The 24,498-nt window shown below is 34.4% G+C and overlaps 1 protein-coding gene across 1 annotated transcript in view; it reads left to right on the top strand.

The window, feature by feature from the left end:
- LOC145934516 (uncharacterized) overlaps positions 1-24,498 on the top strand; it is a 138,031-nt gene that overhangs the window by 53,079 nt on the left and 60,454 nt on the right. Inside the window, exon 2 of the mRNA XM_083035012.1 lies at positions 21,266-21,474. Within this exon, the coding sequence (XP_082891138.1) occupies positions 21,266-21,474 (209 nt within the window). The remainder of the gene's footprint in view (positions 1-21,265; positions 21,475-24,498) is intronic.

The following is a 24,498-nucleotide window of genomic DNA, read 5'->3' as shown; positions in this document are numbered from 1 at the left end:
ATAGCTTTATACAAATCAGCAGTCTCACTGTGGAATTTTTCGTCTAAATTAAATATATCTTTAAAATCGATGCACTTATATGGAGTTGCAAATTTCATAGTACAATGGCGTTACGAGAATGGAATATTTAGTCTTTCTGCGGTATATAAATTTTGAAATCTTTAATCTTGATTTAAAAATTTTTAATTGTGCATACTCTATAATTAAAGTTGCACCGCGGTATTAAAAGTCGCTGTTTTCCTCAATTTGGCTTTCAGTATCTGGCACCATAAGTGTGCACGTTTCCTATATGTACGAGTGAATAGAAACACATAATCTTCAAAGGTATATAGCTGGTGCTCTCCGAAAAATAGAATAGATCTCAGACTATCTCACGGGGCAGTCTATTGTTCGCTTTTAATCGGGCCATTCAACGCTTTAGGTCTCGGTGCAACTGCAGATTTCCTGTCTCGCTTTTCTTTTTATCCCATCTTGCTCTATTCGGCCTGCTATCCTTGGTGCCTCGTAAATTTACTTTGCACCGTACATTCGATCGAATACTTTATGCTTGCAGTTCAAACGTTTGCTAGCGCGACTATGCTTGCACACAGAATGTTCGTACGCGTACGTGATCTAGCCAATTTTAGACGAATTTAGTCGAATTTCAGATCATTCCATATAAGTCATTCAAATTAAAGAAAGAGTAAATTATATGAAAAATGTTTTAATATACTACAAATTCAGTATAAAATAACTATTTATGCTAGAGACATTTAGAATTGTAGCAATTATTTTATATTTGTGCATCTAGTATATCATGATTATTCAAATAAATCAAAATTGGCACGATCTTATTATTTTTAATATAATCTGATGCAGACCTATTACGAATATCATCGACAAATATTATTTAAAAACAATTTACGGATTGCAAATAATTTGGAAATAATTCCAGACATAGTTATTCCGTATATTTCCTAGAATATGGTATCGAACGTCGCGTTACCTCGTTAAAACTATTGTTGGAATTTGTGCTATTTACATAGTTTTACTTCTATCTGAATGCTGAAAATATCTATATAATATATAATTGTTCATAGACGGGAAATATAATATAGACATAATTTAGGAAATTGAATGATATTTTATGTTGAATATATGTATAGATATAAAATGATAAATTAATATATTTTATATTAATGTCATATCAATGTCTCTCGTTAGAAATATATATTTATATGCATTGCATTGTTATAGATTTTTAATTTAATAAATTGATTAATTTTTGTAAATATTGTCAAATACATAAAAATATTGTATTGCATTTTTTTATCTTGATTGAAAACAAAATATATTAACTATTTGGATGCTGTTAATTGAATAAATGCTTATAAAAAATCGATTAATCATTCGCATAGAGTGAAAAAATCTTTTGAAAATGTACTTGAAAAAATAACGTGTTATCTAGCAAAATTATTATTTATTTAAAATTTTCTCTAAAGTTAAATCAATTGCAAAACGAAAATTGCCAAGAAAAGTAAAAGTCTCTAAAATTATTATTATTTATTCAAGATTATTATTAGGAGTGAAAACTAAACTATAAATTTGTTTTTAGAGGTAAAACGAAATTCACGTATATGTATTTTCCCCGTACTTACACACTTCCGTTTCACAATGCGCATTTTTCTTCCCTTTCTCGATCTCGCCATTTATCTCACTTCTTCTTGCAGTCACCCTTTTAGTTTTACATCTGTCTGTTAATTGTTGCAGAATTTTGCTTAGAGAATCAGATTATTGTGACAGTTGTCGAGTGTAGCTTACGTAGCACTTTCGTATTTGCTAGTGTATTTCTGTGAACGCAATTTGTGAACTGAGCTACACACAGCGGTTTCGAGAATTCGCATTCGTAATTGAACGGAATTGATCTGTTTCTTTATCGGAACTAACTGACTCGTTTCGATTTCATCTATATTTGCAGATGATTAGTTCTTTCACGTGATTGCATTTCGTCAGTTTAAATACATTTTAACGATTATACTTTGGAGATACGAAGTTTTTTTTTATGATGTGCACGTGGCACACATCGTAAAACCATTTTATCGAAAAATCGATAGATCGTATTTTAGCTGACGGAAAGTAGATAGTCGATTCGATCAAACTAGCTGGCAGTATTAACATTTAAATCCTATATAAGTTATGTAATTAAGATAATATAATTACTGTTTTTTTTTATTTGTTCAACTTTCTTATTTTAAGAATTCACCTCCTGTAAAAGGAGAATTATCATCAAGTCTTTTCAGAAATTTTAAAAATTATTATACTCTAAGATTTTTTAGGTATTCATAATAACATAAAAATAATGAAACGTCCGTTGGATGCCTTTTAGTCATATTCAATCAACTCAATAAATTAATTAATGCATACACACTTGATCGTATCGAAAGTTTTTGGTTAAACACTCTCGAGTACGAAACGCTGACCAACGCGAGACTCAGATGGGTTACATTCAGAAATATACGAGACTATTAATGGTCTCACGAGGTTGCTTGCATGCTGCGACATTTGAATTTTTGATTCAGCAAGCTTTAAAAACGTACTTGTTAACATGTACATACATATGTATGATTTGTGGTTTAATGCAGAAATGTTTCGCAGTTTCAATTACGTATGCGCGCATCACGCACAGGACCGCTTCCAAAGTGTTGTCTTTCTCGATACGATGTCCTCGTTATGAATTGATTCTTGCGCGTGAAATTATGTTATGGCGATAATTTTGTCTAGTGACAAGGCGTGTAATGTAATGAAGTAAATGTTTCCCCCTTTCTTGAAACGAGATTGTAGATTTACGGCGTGTTTTTTACGTTATTGCATTTTAGCCAAGGAAAACCTAAATTCGGTCTATTATTCGTCAGATTCGAGTTCAATGTCGCAGACTCTAAAAATTGGATATCATTTTTTTTAAATTACTTTTTTTCTTCGTGGAACGGTATTTAAAAAATAATGTTGGCTCGTGTTAAATAAATGTGGCAAAATAAGTAATTTATTCGACGTAATGAATGAAAATTATATATATACGGTTGTTGAAATGAGGAAATAACCTATCTGTTCTAATGTCGTTTAGTAACATTTTATGTCAATTAGCATCGTGAATTTATATCCGTTAATTACATTAGTATAACGAGTTTCGTAGAGACAAATATACTATATACTCGTTTATTTGAGAGAACTGAATAATAATAATGATAACAGTATATCTATTTATAATCTGACACGAATTTCCGAAACATTACTGAAAATGTTACACATAATTATGGATATTATACGAGAGAACAAAATAATATATAACAAACATAATTAAAATATTTACATTATAGGCAAATTAACATAGAAATTAGGCAGTAAATAATAAATTCCAAATAGAGTATACTTAATTTACACTATATCGTTTAAAATATCTTAATTTTTATCATAAATATTGATTATAATTTATTTAATATTTCCGCATAATGTCACATTATTGCTTGTATTCTAACTGAAAATTCTTAGAAACATGGAGTGGTTTTATTCTTCAAGCAACTGTAGTTAAAAAACATAGTAGTAAAAAACGATCAGCAGTTTTTAACATCGCGCGCGCGCTACATTCGTCGAGATGCACTAAAAAGCTCTATCCAGGTGCTCGCACAATGTCGAAGCAGAGAGCGAGGTTTCATTCGTTCGCACAAGAATAAAGTCGCGATTCTTGGTACCCTCGACGAGTGCGCGACAGTCTCCGGGTGAACGTCCCCTTTCTTCGAGATTACACACACGGAAGGAGGCAACCGAGCGTGCGCAAATCGATGAATACCCGTTTCGATCGTGCACTCTCGATTCGCCCGAGGGACAGAATGACGGGAAGAAACTGGAAAATGGCGGTGAGTCATGTCGCGAGTGCAACCATTCATTCCTCGATTCGTACTTACCTACACACGTACATATCGCTGTATCAACGGGGGCTCGTATAGAATTCCGTAAGCATCCATCGAGCTGATGCGGTAGACCTATCTGTTTGTATAGCGTCGGTAAAAAAAGGGGGTGATAGCAATAACGATGATGGGATCGTAGGATGGACTGTGAAAAGTGAATTGCACGAGTTGTTATCTTTTTTTGTTTTTTTTTTGTTTTTTAACCTTCTCCCTCTTGATTTAATTCAGCGCACGCGAGCTTTTAAACTTTTAAAATCGTCAAAACTGTAGTATCGCGCTCGAAACGCGATGCGAGATGCGTGGCAATAACACTCCATTTCTGAAGGAATGAGAGATTTGATGGAATTGCGGGGGGAATCCAACATTCGTGAGATACACAAGCGTATTACGTGTAGAAATTTCTCGAGAGCTATTCAGCATTTTAAACGGAGATCGTTTTTCTTTCACATTCATAGCATACAAAATGCCTATTTTTTCTCATTTTCGATGCTCACGGTTAGCGGAATTACTCGGGTTGAAGGGAGGAAGTTAATTTTTGCACTGCAACGACGCGTCGATTCAGTTTGTGCGATGTCGCGCGAGAGCATCTAAAATGCAACGTTAATAGATGCAACGTTCGTTCGCCTGAAGGGGAGAAGGGCGTCTGTATAGAGATTGTATCGTGAATTGTCGCGTCGATGTGCTATGATAATGGCTACTGCGGATACATCGCGACGACACACGAACGGGAAAATGAATAATCCAATGGCCACATGAGTGTAGCACGAAGTTTCCATGATTTATGAGACATATTGTCTGTTCCGCAATACGGATCACTATTCTGTGGATTAACCTGATTTTGCATAACATGTATCATTTTGATACGTCACACGTTAGGGGAATATTCATTCATATTTTTTAAAGATTATATATTGTATATAACATAGAAAAATAGGAAAAAGGAAGTATTATTAGAGATTTTGCGCGGAAGTTTTTTTACTATTTTTTTTTTACTTCGTTACTTCTGTTGCGAAATCAATGAATTATTTGATGATGCATATGTACATTAACAGAAACTAATCGATTCCGATATTGCGTCTTCGTGCTTATCATCTATCTGCCATGATTATCATTCTCGTCTGATTTACCATGAAATTGAATCATCGTATCGATCCTGAAAGCCTTGGTCTTAATGTTTCACTGCTGAATTAATGAACGACATTGTATCGTGTTCAGAAATGTGTTCAAACCCGAGTATACTCGGTGATAACCCATCTTGTGCTTCTCGAATTCAAGACGATTATTTCGAGCAAAAAATAAAATATATGGAAAATAATCTTCTAGGTGAGATCTACTAAAGATCTATTATTACTATTCTATATTCTGAAAGAGATTGTGATCAGTTTGTGGTTTACAGATGATTCTCAGATATTGCGTCGATGTGCGAATGTCTCGATAATTCAATGTCCGATTAAAATGAATGATCGATAGCTAATACATTTACTTGCTATATATCCTGAAGAGAAAATATTTTACAATTAGACAGTATCATTGCTCTATCTCTCTCTTTCTCTCTCTCTCTCTCTTTTGTTCATTATAAATATCTTATAAGCGATATTGTGTGTTTTTGTTAATGCTTCTCATATTTCATTATTACAGTATCAGAGCTATTTACAAGAAATATATAAATTGTGATTATAGACAGCATATACATGTATATGTAATCCAATTATTTTCAAAAATTGTACACCAGATTTCAATCGATATTGTTTCGGAGAGAATGTGTATGACATTTATTATGTTATATGTACAGTTCTGTAAATTCTATACAATTTTTGCTGAAAATCATTGACATTTTTATATTATAGATTTAAGTTTATATATCTATTTGCTTCTAAAACAATTCTTTAAATTAAAAATGTCATAAAAATGCAAAAGCAGATTCAAATAAAGAAATAGTTTAGAGAAGAAATAGATCTGTATATATAACATAAAATTACTACTTACTAAATATATAGATTGCATTTGAATAAATTAAAAAATAATGTTAGCAAACGCGGAATTTAAGGATCAAAATATGTAACGTTGAATTATAATATTATGCATTGTAAGAGAAATTTTTTCCTTCATTTTATTACTTATTTTGCATTCATGATGCAATGCAAAATGCAAGATAATCACATCCACGCTATTGAGGCACTTTTTCCTTGCTTCCTATTGATCTGGTTTCTTCGATTCTCATTCCCGTTGTCTCCGCTTTCAGCAGAAATTCTATTGTCCTGCTTGTCAGAGACATTCGAAGTATTATTGTCCTCGACTTTCCTGAAATCACGACTCATCTCGAGCAGAAGCATCTTTTGGAACTGGTGATAGCTTAGGGGGAGGGAGGGAAACAGGTAATTAATCGCTTTCTTTAACATCTGGCGCATTGCACGATTGTCACAGCTGGAAAATCACAGCTCCATATTCTCACCGCACATTTCACTAAATCTAGCTAAAGTCTTATATTTTTATTGAAATAATATTGAGCTAATTTTTATATACGAAATTTAATATAAATTATTTTAAAACAATTATATATAGCTACCATTTATTATATCTGAATACTATAAAACTAGAAAAAGACTAGATTGAAAATGTAATTGTAATATTATTTTTAAAAGGATTCTTAAATTTGTCATTTAAATTCTGCTCAATGAGTATGATATTTATTTATTTCATTAAATATCGAGAAACCAGATAACTATAATTAGATTACTATTGCAAATAAATGCAATGATCATGTTTTTGTGTGTTTTACAGTTTGTATTGCAAAATATTCGATATTGCACGTTTTTACTGATATATATTATTATTCCTTCGCATAATAAACTCGTTTGTGAGAATGTAATCAAAATGTCTGCGGTTTCTATTTTCCGTTTCCAAAGTACATTGTGCTGGCAAGAGATCAAGATACTGCACGTAGCCACACTAACCTCTTTTACTGCCATTATCCTGCCCAAACCAACCGCAGTATAAGGGATGTTAGGTGATTACGTCGAGTAATTTTTATCAATGTGGGGATTATCACATTTTTTCTTAATTATGTAATCAAAGCTTTCATCTCAAAGAGTGTGATTTCATTTCTTGATTTTATGCATAAATGCATACTTGAAATTGAAATTTACATACATAGCTTTTAATAATGCTATTTTAATAACGCTCTATATCTATAACTATTTTAATAATATCTCAATGACTTTATGCATTAAACAATTTTTACTATTTGTACTATTACTATTTTCAATATTGATACAAAATTAATATAAACGCATTAAAATTTATAAATATACAGAGAAAATACGTACGGGAAATAAATACTTAGGAACGGCAATAACAATGTTATAACGCGCGTTTATGAAGTTTAGTTATAATATTAATTCTATAATTAATATATAACTATGCTTGAGGCGTTTTCCCTGTCACAAAGCGCGCAATAATTGTTAGAATGTGCTTTTAAAACAATTCGAAATTTAATTTTAACATATACCACGACGTTCTTCATTATTGCACGTATACATTTTGTAGAAACCACTAGGCAGTTATAGCAACGGTATAACGAGTGACCAAAGGTCCGATTTCACGTTTCACATTACATTCAATTTAGCGTTACATTGTACTTTCTATTACTATTACAACGTAGGTTCTCTTGGCACGATGGAACCGCAAACGATTCGATCAGGATTGCTCCCGCAATGCGATATAGTTTCGCACAATTGCTCGCTAACCGCTGCCGAAATTACTGACTCTCAGCCATGAAGAGCTCACTTGTCTTTCTGTCGTCCACAAAAGGCTCGACACAATATCGGTCGTCGTGACTCGCGAGCGCCAAAACTTCCTAAAGCTCCGCATTATGTAGCCTCCACTGTGTGTGGACATAACACATCGTATATACACACATACACACACACAATACAACGCGCGAACTCGAGTGCACCGTCTGGCCGTTCTTTCTCTCTTCCGGGAAAATTCCATCATCGCCCTTGTCAGAGACAATTGGAGTATTATCGTGTCTCCTCGACAACATCCGGAAACTCGGCGAATCGACGCGGCAAGAAACCTCTTAGAAAGACGTCGATAACCCTACGTCACCGTTAATAAAGGATCACCTCGGCCGCCAGCTCGGTCCTTGTCGTCGTGATAGTAGTCGTTGTTGTCGTCATCGTCATCATCCTCATCCTCGTCCTCGTCGTCGTCATGGTAGCGCTATAGAAGGTACTCTTTTGTTGGCGAACGATTAGATGCTTCCAATTGCCGATACTTAATCAAACTTATTATATATCGGGCAATCCGGACTTTCGGCTCCTCGCTCACTTCGAGCGTCTAATCGCGAAACTTTCAAGGTTTTTGCCAGACAGCTGCTCTTTCCAGCACGTCCTGAAGAAAAACAGCTGTCTAGCACGGTGATGTATCTGCCGCTTACGAGGATTTTTGTGAACATTCTGCCGATATCAGGATAACGCTTGCTTCGAGGACTTCGCGAGTCCAAGAATCCCCATGAGTGGCTAGCTGCTGCAATGTCAATCCAGACGAGTGATGTTAAAACGAGAATTGCTTCAATTGGGTATTGAGAGAACTATATTGCAATGTGACATTTGGAAAAGTGTATATGACAGAAAATATTTTAAAATGAGCGTTTACTTGATGTATAGGTACATTTAACAATATTTTCTAAAAAATATTTTTGTTTTTACGAAAAATATTATTTTTTTCTTTATTTGTTTGAAATTTGTAATGCATCTTTCAAGCTCAGCGATATATCTGCTATTGTGTATCAGATGATCAATTTTCATTTAGCTGTACAGAGAAGTCGCGATAAATTTCGCGAGAAAATTCGAAAATTCTCGCAACGCGCGGAGAGAAAGACTAAAATAAAAAGAAAGCAAAAATGCGGGATCTCTCTAGAAATCGGAAGTGCAGCAGGAGAAATTCCGAGAGCTGCAGTATATATACAGCGCACCCCGATAAAAATGTCCGAATGCTCGTGATGGCGTTCGCCGGTATACACAACTACACTTTAGCACAAATAACGTATATACCGCTCCATACAGGGCGAACCCGTTTGTTAACCGGTGAAGCTGAAGAACGTTACATCACTCGGCTGGATAAGCCGGTACAGCGGAATATACTTGAGATTAGGAGCGCGATAATTTACTACCGGGGCTCTTTTCTTCGTGGCGCGATCCGCCGTTCCGCTAACGTCGTATCCGACCCTCGATTTCTGCACGTAGCGCTAGCTGGCCGGCGTCTCGGGGTGCAGGGAAAAAAACTCAATTAAGAGGACAAACGGCGGAGGTCGGAGTTGGAAAAACCGTGAAAAATGCGCGGCCGGATACCGGGGAAACGCGCGCGTCCAATGATGCCAAGGCCCCTGGCTTTCGTATCGAGGCGAATTCCGACTCCCGCATTTTAGCTAGATGTACTATCCACCAGCCAACACGCACACATACACTCACCCACCTCGCGCCCCCGTGTATGTACATAAGAAGATATTCCGGATGCAGAAGAAAGGCGAGCAAGAGCGCCATTGCAACTGCATCCAGTCGGCCGGTTATAAGAAAGCACAATAGTTTCGCAGTAGTTTAAAAGTGAGTACGGTGAAGCGGAGTCGCGAATCTACCGAGGGGTGGACGTCGTTTCGCCGCTCCCTCCATTTTATCCCCCCAGATTTGTAATCGCAGACTTAAGCATAGCGACGGGGATCTGTTTCCTCCCTCGTATCGTATCGTAACGCGGAATCATAAAGGCATTAAAAGGTAATACAGAATTTTTGCGACTTCCAAGTTCGTGCTTTTTGCATCTCCGATAGCGAAATGCTTTTATGATGACGATCGATCTGAAACTTTTTCTTTTATTATTCTACGATATATCATGAAACAATGTATCAAATATTTCTCTGCACGCTGCGGATTAAATCTAGTATGCATAATAAGCGCAGATGAACGTGCAAAAATTTGAAAAATTTAAAGCAACCTTTGTTAGTTTATCCTAAAAATGTATTTTATATATAATAAGCCGTTTAAACTTATCACACCAAAAATGTGTTATTATATATATAATTAATGTGCCAAGCTATTTAAAAATTCACATGTGTTTAATGTTTTAAAAATTAAATATGCATTAATTAATATAAAGCCTGATACTCCTAACTTAATATGCTATAATACGTGATTGATTTTTTTACTAGTTAAAACTACTAGCTCAAAACTATCAGAATTCTCTTTGTAATTAATAAAATAAAATAAAAGTATTTTGAATTTATTAATTATCTATATTAATAATCATACGTATATCGATGATTTCATCAAGCAAAGATTCGAAATCATACGATATGCTATACGGAACGATGTATAACTTAATATATGGATTGTCTCTCTCCCTTTCTCTCTCTCTCTCGCTTTCTCTTTGCTTCTGTTTCTCTCTTTGTTTCTATCTCTATTAATATCTAGCATGAATTGTTATATAGCGCTATTATTATGATTTGTACTACAGTCTACAATCTTGATTAGTCTTCCGTCATATAACTCTTGATAGTGCATTGCTGTTGCAACGCTTTGGGGTGCTTTATGAAAGTAAATACATATCTAGTAATAATTTAAGATGTGATGAAGTAAATGTGCATTGGCTAGATTCTCTGACATACATACAGCTATTAAAATATATTAACTGATATATTAATATATTTAGAGAGAAAAAAGTATCTCATATAAATTCAAACAACTCAAAAACAAACAAATACATATTTATTATATTGTCATAATAAATATGTAATTTATTAATTGTCAATTTGTTAACTGTTTGTTTAAACAAACGTGTATTAAATCAAAGTTCAGAACATGTAGTTTTGATGCAATAGTGCTCGTTATAAGTTTTTATATTTTTTTAATAGCTCAAAAGTTGTGTCCTCAATCGTAAATCCCGAAAAAAATGACAAAAGGCGAGACATAATTTATGATCTTGAAATTTGTCTTTTGACTCACAATATTACTCATCGATCAAAGTCTCATCATTTCATGCTTTTCGTACAATACCTCAATTTCTTCTGCCGATTTAATATAATATTCTCTTTCTTTTGTATGTATGATGAATAGTTGTACGAAAATGTTTCTATTTTAGTTTTGTGCGCTTTGTAGCTATTTTTTGCTGTCTTTCTGTAAGAAAAATGTGTCAGAGCTATATATAAATTCACATATTTAATATTGATTCTCGTATAACATATCATCACTTTTTGAACTTAAAATTATATTTATTTGTGTATCGCATATACAAAAAAAAAAATCTATGACGCGATACTTTATATTACGAGTATCATGCTTCACCGATCCTGCATTGTATTCTTTAGCAGCAGTGAATCCCGCCTACGTGGCATAGATAATAATGTCCAACAGGTTCAAAAGCTTTTTCGCAAGTCGAGCAGATTCTTTTCGATCTTCCCAGAGAACGCGACAAGCGCTTTCCAGCTTGACGCAGGGGGGGAACCGAGTGAACGACGAAATCAAATCGAGATTTCGTTTCATGTTCAGCTGACACATATGGAGCAATCGTTTTGCATTCGGTTGTCGCTCTGTAACGAGAATACTTGCGCCGGTGCAAGTATAAGAATGAAGCAGAGACGTATAGCCAGAGGAGCGCGCGTTTCTATCTTCCCTGTGTACATTACGTACGCCCGGGTGAACCGAAATCCAAGAAACTACAAAGCCCATGCATCGCGCGCATTCCAATCGGATTCACAATACTCGGTTATGGTGCGCATTCGAGTTCGGGCATCTCTTTCCTCGCTGCTGCGCCGTTGATCGAGCGACTTCCGGTAAACGGCGTCTCTTCGGCGACGCCCGCGCAATTTTTCATAACAATTTCTCTTCTACCATTATAGAATAGTAACGTCGATGCATCACCAGCTAATAGTTGCCATCGCGATATATTAAGCTCGTAGAAGAGGGAGAATTTTTCGAAGAATTCAACGTTCATTCAGTTCGTTTCACGACGAACAGTGGTCCATGTGTGCGCGTTTATACAGGGAAAAAATGTTGCATACATGGCGCCATGATATCGCGTTAAATGAGCAACCAGGAGAGAGAGAGAAGGAGGGCACATACGCATTTTTCAAGTACTTGTACGCAACGGCGGCACTCATTAAGTTTCATTCGCCAAACGGTCGCCGAGGCAGATTATGGTGCAAGAAAGGGTAAGGGAAACGATGAAATGTGTGCCTTCTCTATGGTTCTAGTGTGCGTTTTTGCATTCGGCGAATTTATGCTGAATTACCGGCGCGGCGGCGTGTTTAATTCAGTGTCCGTGGGTCTTATCGAGATCGCCAGTTCAATCATGTGGCGGAACTACGATTTTGCTGCGCCCTACCCGCCGATCGTTTTGCATGAATCAACGCATTCATATTCCAATATTTGAATACCCCGGCGCTGTGCCGTGTTATACGGAATATGTTTATACGAGAAATGCGAGAGATAAATTGTTACCTGATTTACATGACTATTTTCCGGTTACCGTCGATACCTGCGGTTAATTACTTTCGGGGCATCCTCTCTGCGCTATTCAACGTATGCGTATACCTTTCCAGATAACTAATTTTCCAGCCATAACACATAACGTATAGAATTTTGAAATAGAATAGATTATATCGATGACATGATGTAGATAGAAATAATGATCGAGTTTTTTAATTAAGTTGAGCAAATTTTTTTCTCAAAAAAAATATTGAAGATATAAATCGCGTATTTGCCTATTTTCAAAGTAGTTAGTTTATTTATTTTTCAAACATATTGATGCGATTGAAACCAAAAATTGATAGATGGAGTAAACCGTATGTATTGATTGAATATCAAATCTATATACTAACGCACTATCTTGTTATCTTATTCTATTTGTTATCAAAATATGTTACATGTGCAATGGTGTGTTACATATACAATATTATTATCACCAAAATAATCCAACGTCTATCTATGTAATTAAAATAACAATATTGCTTGCGCATCTTTTTTTTTTTTGTTTCTATTTATATCTTCTCTTTTAATTTCCGTAAAAAATAATTATGATATGAAAAATCCATAAATAATTTTTATTCTGTTCATTACCATAAACACTATAAAAAATGATTACTAACAATAATTATTTCTTATGCAGTTTTATCTAAAGTTTTAATCTATAATCTCTCTCTCTATTTCTATTATAATAAAAAGTAAGCTGCCGTTAATTACAGTTTATTTAGAAACTGCACAACGTCAAATACCCGATAAACTGCGACGTGTGGTGTTTCATTTAGATACTTCTTTCCTCTCATTCATAGTGATACCGCTATTCGCCAGCTAGTCGTAACTATCAACTCAACTTTTATATTTATAATTAAACATTTTATTTCCGCCACATTGTTCGCAGCGAGCCAAGCTTTAAAAATATCTGATTATGACTTCGTTGCACGAACACGCGGAAATCGGGTACTTATATTTTTTTACGGTTACATCGTGTCACGTCGTTTCTGCGATTCTTCTCGTCTTGTCCCCAAGGATTTTTGTCTCGTCTCCGGAGCAGTAAAAGCATAATTCTATTCGGAAGCTTTTTGTATTTTTTTTTCTTTCTCGTTTTTTTCTCGTTGTGTTGCGCATAGCGAAGTACTGCGTTTTATTCGTGCTCAATGATGAAGTTATACGTTTTCCCGCTCTCACGCAATTACGATATTTTCTCGGGATTTGACATCCGCCTGGCTGCATAGCCGCTTGTTTGCCGCAGTTGTCGCTACATTTCCATTTGGCGACATTGCTGTATGTTTTCATGCGACAATATATATATGCATACATATATACACTTTTTTTTATCCCATTTTTTAACATGTTCCTGTATCCTGTTTTTAACACCGATGTCAACCAAATTTTAGAAGGGATACATAACACACACACACACACACACACACACACACTGCATTGTCTTTCCACTATTAATATACGTATATGCTGATGCATTTATTCATCGGAAGCAAGGACTGCATTTACCCATGCGCGATCATTAGCATTCATTTGAGACGCAATATTGGGACCATAAATCAAATAAAGCGATGGAATATCAAAATAGGATGATTGATTTTTCGTGAATTTTGCATCAGCAAAATTGCATTACGTATATCCATCTAGATATATATTATCCGCGGATGTTCTTGATTATCATATATTGAACTGTAAAATCAAATACTTATTTAATCTGTTTGATTTGTAAGATATAATATTCATTATATTTAATACACGTAGGACATTAATTATCTAAATTGCGTATGTTGCTTAATGTAACAACATTAGCATAACAAACATTAACAATTAACAAATGCATGAGAGATCTCGGTATTATTGTTTCAAGGATTCTGTTTACTAATATGTAAATTATTTATTTTAATATGTATATCTGTTTCTAAAGTACGTTTCTACAAATTTTTTGCTTGAAAATTAATCATAAATAATCAATCACAGGTAAAATGACCAGTCCAGTATCGTGTGCAAAAAGGTGTATTTAACTAATCAAAATTGTACTTAGACACGCACAGACGTGGTAATTGGCTGGCGCGAGACTACTTTACGTAATTAGAAACTCTCATAATTGAAGCGAAGCGACATGCATTCGCATGAGCGAAATGTCAACGTTCTCTGGCTGGCATTCGGTCGCGTTTAATATAACCCTGCGTATTTATGTCATATATAAGTAACGATTAAGTTGGCGCGCGCATTTTTCATCATTACGTGGACGTAAAAATCCCATTTCCATTCATCCGGTTCAATATCCCCTTATTTTTGTTTGCGCGGAAGTGCAATTTGTCCCGGCCAGTAATAACTTCTCAGAGATTGCCGACAGTCCGCTCTGGGTTCCACCAATCTCCGCTTTTCTAGCAAGTGCAGTTCCCTATTCTCGAATTTCTTCCTGATCTTCATTGTGATCTGCCGCCTGTCAGCGTTTTTAACAAACGGCCTCCAGTCGCCGAAAGTCAGATTCGAATTATTTCCCTTTCCTTTCCGGGAAAGAAAAAAAAAAAAACTAAAGACGTTCTGTATCATTATCGGATATAGCTGCAAATTTATCGCACACAATGTTGAAACGACATCATCAGCTAAATTTTTCTTCGACAAATAGTAAGATTTATTCGGGCGCTTGGATAATAATGTAATTGTATATCAAGAAGAAGTACAAAGTGAGAGGAATTATGAAGGTATCTCCATTAATAATCGCAAACGTACGCAAATAAAACATTAACGTATAAAATAACGTATAAAAATATATTTGTCTTTAATTATTTATATATAGCGAAATACAGCAATATATTTCGATGATTCTATAAAATTATGCACAACATATTTTTTAAGGCATTAAAATTTTAATTAAAATATGTTTGCAACATTTTTTCATATATATTTGGACATGTCACCTCCGGAGAATTAGAGTATGCCCTATTATTTCTAGTAAAGAAGGAATCGGTGAAAATTAGAGTATTGCTCGCGGACGAGAGATGGTCGGGCGAATGCTAGTGAAAAATCATGAATTTTCCACATGCATCATCCACCCGTCCCGATCGAACGGCCAAACTTCGCGTAATAACTCAGAGAAATTCGTTAACTTGTTTCGCAATATCCGTGCGTACATGTAACGTGTATGCCGCATCGAAAATACGTTCCGATATACTTTCGATGCTAAATCCGTTTGTTATTTCGACTTGATTTACTACCAAGCAGTTTTATTTCTTCCTAAGGTTGAAAGTTTTATCCTCGATCTCTCTTTTTCGTATACCACGGTAATAAACCGTGAACAGACATAAGCGTATTCGACGAGGGACTTTTGATGATAAAGACAGAGGACGCATTCTTTCTGCGGAATATCCGTTTGCAAGCGCGTTTCTCATATATATGAAGGTGAAACAGATACTGTTCGTATTAAATAAAAATTGAACTCCAATTAAAGTTTATTTTAATTTTACGCTGCGCGATTATATATGAAATATTATCTTATAAATAATTTTACCCATTTATCTTATTGTTAGTTCTCAACTCCCTTAAACGAGAGAATTGAATTAATCTAAATTAAGTAATTCGCGGGATTCTAAGATAAACATAATGCATGGACAGAGTATAGTTTACCTTAAGTTTATGATACCGCAATATTTGATGGCTAATTTCCTCTGAAATTATATTCCACTACTTACAACGATGCTTCTTGCAACCTATCTTGTTAATTTCGCTGTACCCGTTTTTTATTTACACATCGATTGTCTTAAATAATTAGGAGCGTATGTTTAAGCCATACAAGCCGCGTTTGTCTTACGTAACATCTAACGTACAACAAGATCTCGGGTCTTATGAGCGCAGGATGTAAACAAACATGCATCGCAATTTGTAAAGACCATAATGCGGGGAAATCAGGCAACAAAATACGTTTGTCGCACATGCTTCAGTATTGTTAAAACGCTAGAAACACGTGAAAAATAGGGGTGGGAAACAAGAAAGGCAATAGTTCCTTTTTTTTTGCTTTCTTTTTTTAAACCGGCAATATTTCTCGTTTATCTGCATTACTGTATGAAAAAACACCGACTTTTATGCACGCACTATGACTGAAATATGTTCGTTTGCATTTCTCTGAAATGGTGAGTGTTTGGTCGTTTCACACAATGCGTATACAAATGAAAAATTGTAGAAACATGTCATTTTATTTCTGTTTCCCTTAATTTATATTTATCGCGTTATTTAATCATTTTATAGTCATTTTTTTGTCAATTCTGCTTTTTTTCTCTTTCTCTTTCTGTTTTCTTCTCTTTCTCTTTATATTATAAAAGAGTATATTTTATAAAAGAAATACTGTATGTAATTATAAATTAAATATATATAAATACTAATATGTGCTAAATACAAAAGTCGAATTTGGGTGATCTTCAAGCGTGCATTGATAATTATAAGAATATCTTTTTCATGAAAACAGATTCCAGAGGCAAATGCAAATCTGAAATATTAAAATGTAGACCACATTCGATTTAAATCTCATTATAAAATAAATTGGACTGTATAATATACCAATTTACATACTTTTATAATAGTTTCGTAATAGAGTTCAATGTGGAATACAATATGTTGAACTGAATAACTGAAACGCATTCGATTAAATATTTCTTATTTTGAATAATTAACGTTACACATAAAAAATTACACATTTTTATAGGTATTATACCTATTACATGATATTCAACATTTTTTATGTAAATATGAAAATGTCGAAAAAACATTCAATATTCTTACGGTCACCATTGTTCTATTTGAGCTAAATTACAAGTCAATTAATGAATGCAAGAAATTGAAGAAGTTAATTGCAATTTATCATATTGCAATATGTCAGGCATTTTTTAATTTTTTTTATATATTTATTTTTTATATTTTTATTTTCTGATATAATGTTGCTTATGCGGCTGAAGAGTCTCGCGGTCGCGGAATAGAAGCGAATAGAAGTCCCTCGTGTTTTCAAATTGCTTGCATATGGCGGATCGAAGCAAAAGAAACTCGAAGGATAAGAGTGTACACACGGGAATTTTGCAATTCTGATCGTAGTCATTCGCAGTTACGAGTGAAGCTTAATTTGCCTGAAGCGCGCCTTCGTCCGCGACGGAAGTGCTCGAATCGCATTGGAATTATACCGGATGGCAAGCCAGTCCGCGTAGATATCGCGAAACTCACTGTCGAAGCTGTCGGAAGCGAGCTTTCGCAAATCGCGTCGATCGTATTTAACGAAAATGGTTTTATTCGCGTCGATTGCACCGTTTAATACTCCCGCGTGGAAATGCCATAGAAAGGCTTTACCTTCCAACGATATTTCCGGAATAATCTTTCCGTTCGGTTAAATCGACGTAATTTTATTGCAATCAAATCTGTTTGCAGCGACCGGAAAAACCAATGTTATTTTTTAAATGTGAGAGTATGGATGTGTGTATAATCTCCTAATATTTTAAGCAATACAATAACCAGTATATTGAACTCAAATAAGAATTTTGAGTCGATTAAAAAAATGTTGATGAAACACTAGAGTAATTGTAATCGATATTAATAAGTATTTATCTATAATAGAGCATTTATCTTTGCTCTTTGCCTTTATTATCATATACTACGTAAATATTGTTAACAGATATTAATTTGAAATTGTTGGGAGGAATCTAACAGATATAAATATTATTATACAACTTGCCTGGTTTGTACACAAGACGGATATCGATTGTCGAGAAAAAAGAATTATACATATAAGAATAATAATCTTTACAAGACTGATTAATCATTGTATTTCAAAATCGTGATATTCAAAGTTAATCGTCCTATGATAACATCTAATTTTACTCTTATTTCGACATTCTCAACTGAAAGATATTAAGATTAATCTTTATACTAGCGGTCAAATTATCGCAATTTATCCGGAGTTTTGACGTTAAAGGTTAAGAGTATTCAAATTCACATTTCTCTTCGTTACGCTGCTCTCGATGCGATGGATCCCTGACTTCCTTTACTCGCAACACAGAGAAGACGAGTTGTTAAAACTTTGTTATAAATTCCAAAGTTGGAGAAAGCGGGAAAGCGATGAGATGATGGAGGCGGACGAAAAGAACAAACGCAACCGTCTTTTATCAGAAGGAAAGTCTACTTGCTAATTATACAGGAGGAGGAAATAAAAATTATCTTATGAATTATATATTATACATATACTTCATAGAGGGCTATCGTAACCTACAGAATTCTTTTTAACTCTCTTCGGAACCTCTTAAACCTTTTAATATCACAGTTTTAAAATATCATGAATATCTGTATTTATTTTATTACTACTTGATGAAAACGTTATTATTCGGCAATCTCGCGACGCATTTACCGTCGTTAAATCAGATATTTTTTCTTTTCAATTTATTTGTCGAAAGCTCATTAAGCTGTTTTTTTCTTCTCATAATCTAAAAATGTTAATAGTAAATATTCTATGTAGTTGATACATAGAATTTTATTACGTATATAGACCTTATTTACTGGTTTCGTAAAATATACTACCACCATCATATTGGCTTCCGCTTGCAGAAACGAGCGCCTTTATGAAAGTATAAAAATCCATCGTCTCAATTGACGTCGGCGAGCGAGGCAATTTTGTATTACGTGGCGTATTTCCTCCTTTGAAAGAAGATGAAACATTAAGTATTTCGTTAAATTAGCTTTCTTTACGAATAATTAGTTGTATAAACGGCGCTCTGCCGGGCATAAAAACTAGCTAGGGTCTTGAGAGTTAAATATAAAAATACATCAGGTAGTATAGCGCGCGGAACTAACGCAAGGGCAAACGAGTATTGCGAGTTGTAAGTATTGCGTCTCTCAAAAGAAGCCCCGGAAAACTTAGAACCGGCATCATGTCGGTCTACATTTTTTAGAATTCCTTTCAAACGAAAATTAAGCAGGAAAAAGCTTTTTCAACCTCTCAAGTCTCATTCCCTGGTAAACGTGGAAATTCGTATCATTTTGCCATCAGAGGACTTAGCTGACACTCTTTCGGCTGAATAAAAAATTCCCCGAAATGCAACGTTATTAAATTGTTTACAAGACGACTCGAATCTTATTAAGAGACGAATCGTTTCTAATTTGATATTTTTTCGTTTCTAGTTTTCATATTTTATTCATTTATAAGGTATATAAGTAGAGAACGACAATTACTAATAATATTAAATATTTATATAAATTTATATATTTATATAAATTATTGATTGTGTAATCAAATGTGATTATTTGTGTAATTAAAAATGAGTTATGTGTGTTATGTGATTAATTATTATGTTAAACACATACATGCAAAATTCTAATATAGTTTGGATTTAACAATTTTTATATTAGTAGCATTTATATTTTTGTCATATATTTGCGAGTATTCTAGTAGTTGTACTTATGTGGCACGCTTTTGTGGCACCGTCTGTTTCTTTCTCATTTCTGAGAACTTGGTGTAACATGTGCACTATATTAAATATGGTCAGCTCCTCTTATTCGAGCAAACTCATTCCGCGTGTAACTCGCGCGAATAAAATAAGTTATTTGCTTAAGTTACTTGCATGCTAAACGTAATAGTGAGTACTTTATAAGCTGTGTGTACAGTATTAAATTTACACGAAATGAAAAGAAAAACAAACGTTCTTAAATAACTGCAATATTGCAATTTTTTAACATTATTAATAATTATCATTAGGATATAATGAGATGAAAGTAAAAAATAAACGATACAATTATATATATATAACAATTTGACATATTTTATAATACATGAGATATATGCAGTAAAACGACATATTTTAGATAATAAAATTTTATTTAAAATTTTATTTAAAATACTTGCGCAAAAATGTTCAATTTTAATACGTCAGACTATTGAAACTACAATCGTATTTGAAAGCACGTTTTTAAAATATTTTTGTAAGAGTTAGTATTCAATATACACACTACACAAATATATACCTAACATTATTTATTAACAAGCCATCAATATGTTATAATAAATGGAATGCGAAGATGACGAAAGATTTAATACGTCTAAATATGAGCATGAAAACGTACACCTTACGCAGTAGTAACAAAATACCATGTTTCTTAAAATATTGCCAGCATGGCATATGTTTCTGATGCTTCTGAGGAGGGAAGTAACCCCGTTTTGTACCCACATGTACTTGTAGATTGTACTCAGTTCCGTATAGCCCGGAGATAGTACATAATAAGAGCGTCATTCTGCACCAAGAAGTCGCAGAGAACACTATCCTCTCTTTCTCCCTCGTTCTCTCTATATCTATCTATCGCTCGCTTTCTGTTTTAATACGAATGCGCACTCGGAATGTGAATCCAGCGCTGATTCTGTCCGGCTTAATAGGTCGAATCGTCGATAATCCCGGCATAACGGAGTTTCAGCAAAAAACATCGTGCTTGCTCGAGTGCGAAGGTTAGTTTGCGGAGCGCCTCGTATAGATTACACGAAAATAGGGGTTGCGCGGCGACGAGGGGGAAGAATGGTTTTAATATATGTATATAGATGCCCGTGAACATGAGCGCTCGCGAGTGCTTGTGTTTGCGGTTGCATCTAGTTGCGAGAGAGAGGAAGTGGAGGGCGGTGAAGAGAGAAAAGGGGGTAGATGAGGAAAATTGTCATTCGGCGGAATTGCAATTTCTCGCTGACGCGTGCTGCTCGACCTCTCTCTCTCTTTCTCGCGCGCGATGAGTAAAAGCGGACTAATGATGCGCACTAGACTTAATGCTCCGTTTCTGTTCTCATTTTCCTGAAAGGTGCGAACTGCCTGCGGGAGGTCAGTGTGGAGGTAGTTCCGGAGGTGGTGCAACGTGGTCAGGAGGCGATTCTACGGTGCCATTATGATCTGGAGGAGGCGCTACTCTATTCTCTCAAGTGGTACCGGGGTAACCATGAGTTCTACCGATTCGCCCCCAGCGAGAACCCATCTACTAAGATCTTCAACATCTCCGGGATTTATGTCGACGTAAGTCACTTAACAAAATCGTGCACTCTAGAATTTTTTGCCTTCGTTCGGATTGAATCCTTCTTTTGCGGACATATTTTAAGTAGTATATAGATAATAGTAAACCTACCTTTTACACATCTGTGTCTTTTCGAAATCTTTTCTTCTTTTTCTCAAAAAGGTACAAACTTAATAATTCAACTGTTTACGCGTTTTTTTGTCAAAGAATAAAATACAAAATTACTCATAAAAAAGCTACCTCTATTTTAATATATTTATTATCATAAAATATTTTTTTCAATAACATTTTCACTGTAATGACATTGATTGTAGAAACTTTCGTTATACTTTTTAAGTTTTGATATCAAATCTGTGTTTTTTTCTAAAGTACTGCTTTTATTTATCTTATTATATTTTATGATTTTTAAGAAAAAATTACATTTTTAGATACATAATTTTTTCTTCTCAAAAATAAATATTATAATTAAAAAATTTTAATTAAGAGAATGTGAATTAAATTTATTAATGTAAAAATTTCGATAAAATGATCAAGTTTATGAATTTCCACTGGGAAATATTTGATATTTAATAAATGTTAATAAAATATAAAATAAGTCATTTTTATACAGATATTTTAGCCTATATAATTACAAAAAATTTAAATTGAAAATGAATCAACAAGCAATAAGTTTAGAATAATTTTAGATAGTAAAATAATTTAATTGAAATGTGATGACAATATGCCTAATATATTTTACGCACACATACACGTGTGTGTATTTGTGTGTATAAAACATATGAGAGTGTGTGTTTGATTATTCTTTTACATTCCGAAACTTTTTTTATAAAAGATTTTATGATTCCAATAAAGCCGAAATTAATATTTCTTTTGTAGATTTTTGTTATTAATTTCTAATTTTATTAAATTATAAATTACATCAAATTATGTACAAATAATGACTGATTTTTTAGTAATACTGTCAAAACTAATATGAGTCATTACAGATTTCTTGTAGTATTTATATTATTTCATAGCAGATTGTTCTCCGTAGTGGTGCTAAATTTTAAGCCAAAAACCGGAACATTATGAGCATCTCAAAGACAGATTTTTTATATAAAACAAAAAGGAAAATGTAAATTTCTGAGCAAATAATGTTCTGAGCACATTAAATATAGCAATGCTGGACGCATGTCTCCCATAGTTGATTAAAACAAATTTGTTTTCATCGCAATTTAACAAAACAAAATACAACCTACACTGTAAAAAAAAATGTGTTAACTTGACTAAACCGTTCAACTAAATAATATTTTGTTAACTGAACATATAAAAATATTTAAATTAAATATAATATATTAAATCTAACAAAACTTTTGACAAAACGTATTTGACTTAAATACTAATATATGTTCAATTAACAAAACAGTAATTTAGAACGGTTTAGTCAAGTTAACAAATTTTTTTTTACAGTGTAGATATGTAAATATTGGATGATTGCAAAAGTTCGTGCCCGATTTGAAGTTATTACCACCATCTATGCAAATCGGGCACGAACTTTTGCAATCATCCAATATATCAATAAATTCAAATATAAACATTATTTGTTTACGCTGTCTTGATAATACGAAATTACTGAACACTGGAGTGGGGAGATTGTAATACATATTATGCGAGGTCAAAAAGTTTTATTCAGTTACTAACCAAGCTTTAACTGAAGAGGATTAAAGAAGCTTGAAACTAGTACCTCTATGGAGAACAACTTATACTATGAAAAGTAACATTATTATGAGAAGTGTATTGTAAGTATTTTATTAGCATATATAAATTTTTTTTTTTTAATGATACTCTCTTTATACATATTTTGTGATTGACAAATTGTATAATTGACAGATAAAATTTAACCAAGCACATTTCTTTTTTCTCGAATGAGATTAATTCTATTATAATTAGAGTAGAAAAATTTTTTATTACAATTTTCTAGCAAAATGTGATTGCACTTCAATATATTTAAAATCAATCTCGCGCTCTTTGCGTTTGCGCTGATAAATCTTGAATTTTTTTCTGCCTTTTACTACTTTTCTCCGGTTGTAACACAGCTATAATTCTATCCATTTAAGCATTGCAAACATGGTGCGAGAAAAAAGTTAAATCGTTAAAAAGAAGGATGCGTCCGAAAGCTTAACGGTCGATCACGATGCGCCACTATCGAAGATATTTAGTAATTGGGGCACCTCTACACACACATACACACACACACGCAAGCCGCAACGGCTGCGAAGCAGCTATCGCTTTTTTTTCGCCCGAGCCGCGAAAATCGATGGGGGTGAGCAAACAACGAAAAATATGTGGCTTTATCGGTATCACCGTAACGCAAACCGCAGCGCCGGACTCGTGTCTCGTTTAACAGCACTCTTGACCGCTGTAATCGCCGTAAAAACAGTCGACGCTGCGGCGCTTTTATCATCGCCCGAACATACTTCCGTAGGTATACGCGTTACGCACATTGGTGGTTTTCGGGATGGTACCCTGGCGCGAGCGCGCGCGTTGCGTCAAAAACAAGCCCCTCTGTCTCGTCGTGTTTTCGGTACAGCCGAATGAACGACCTGACAAACCGTGACAACGCGCGCCGCGCGTTCCCGTTTGCGCGTTTATCGTTTCGAAACACGGCTGGCCCGCACCGAGCGCGGCTCGTTCTCCGGTGACGAACGGACGGGAAGTAATGCGACGTTACTCCCCGCGAGAGAGGGATGTATAAAAGCCTCGATTTCGAAAAATACGTTCGCGTACGGACATTCGACGGGTGGTGCTTCTCTCCTCCCCGGGGAGGAGGTGGCGAAAAAAAACAAAAATACCTTGTTACTTTTGGTCGGTTTTTTTTTTTTTTTTTTTCGGAGTGATATTTGATTTACCCTCGGCGCGCGTATTGTGTATTCCGGTCGGGTCTACATCGGAAATACGATTTTACAGGAATTTGATGCATAATCCTGTATATTTCCGCGCAGTTTAATACTGGAGTGTTCTCCAGTCGCGAGATACCAGGTGTGTAT

Source organism: Prenolepis imparis, unplaced genomic scaffold, assembly GCF_030444845.1.
Source record: "Prenolepis imparis isolate NDT839.2.m4 unplaced genomic scaffold, iyPreImpa1.0 SCAF_3, whole genome shotgun sequence".
NCBI lineage: Eukaryota > Metazoa > Arthropoda > Insecta > Hymenoptera > Formicidae > Prenolepis > Prenolepis imparis.
The sequence above is the reverse complement of the archived record's forward strand: the minus strand, read 5'-3'. Positions and strand labels throughout refer to the sequence as shown.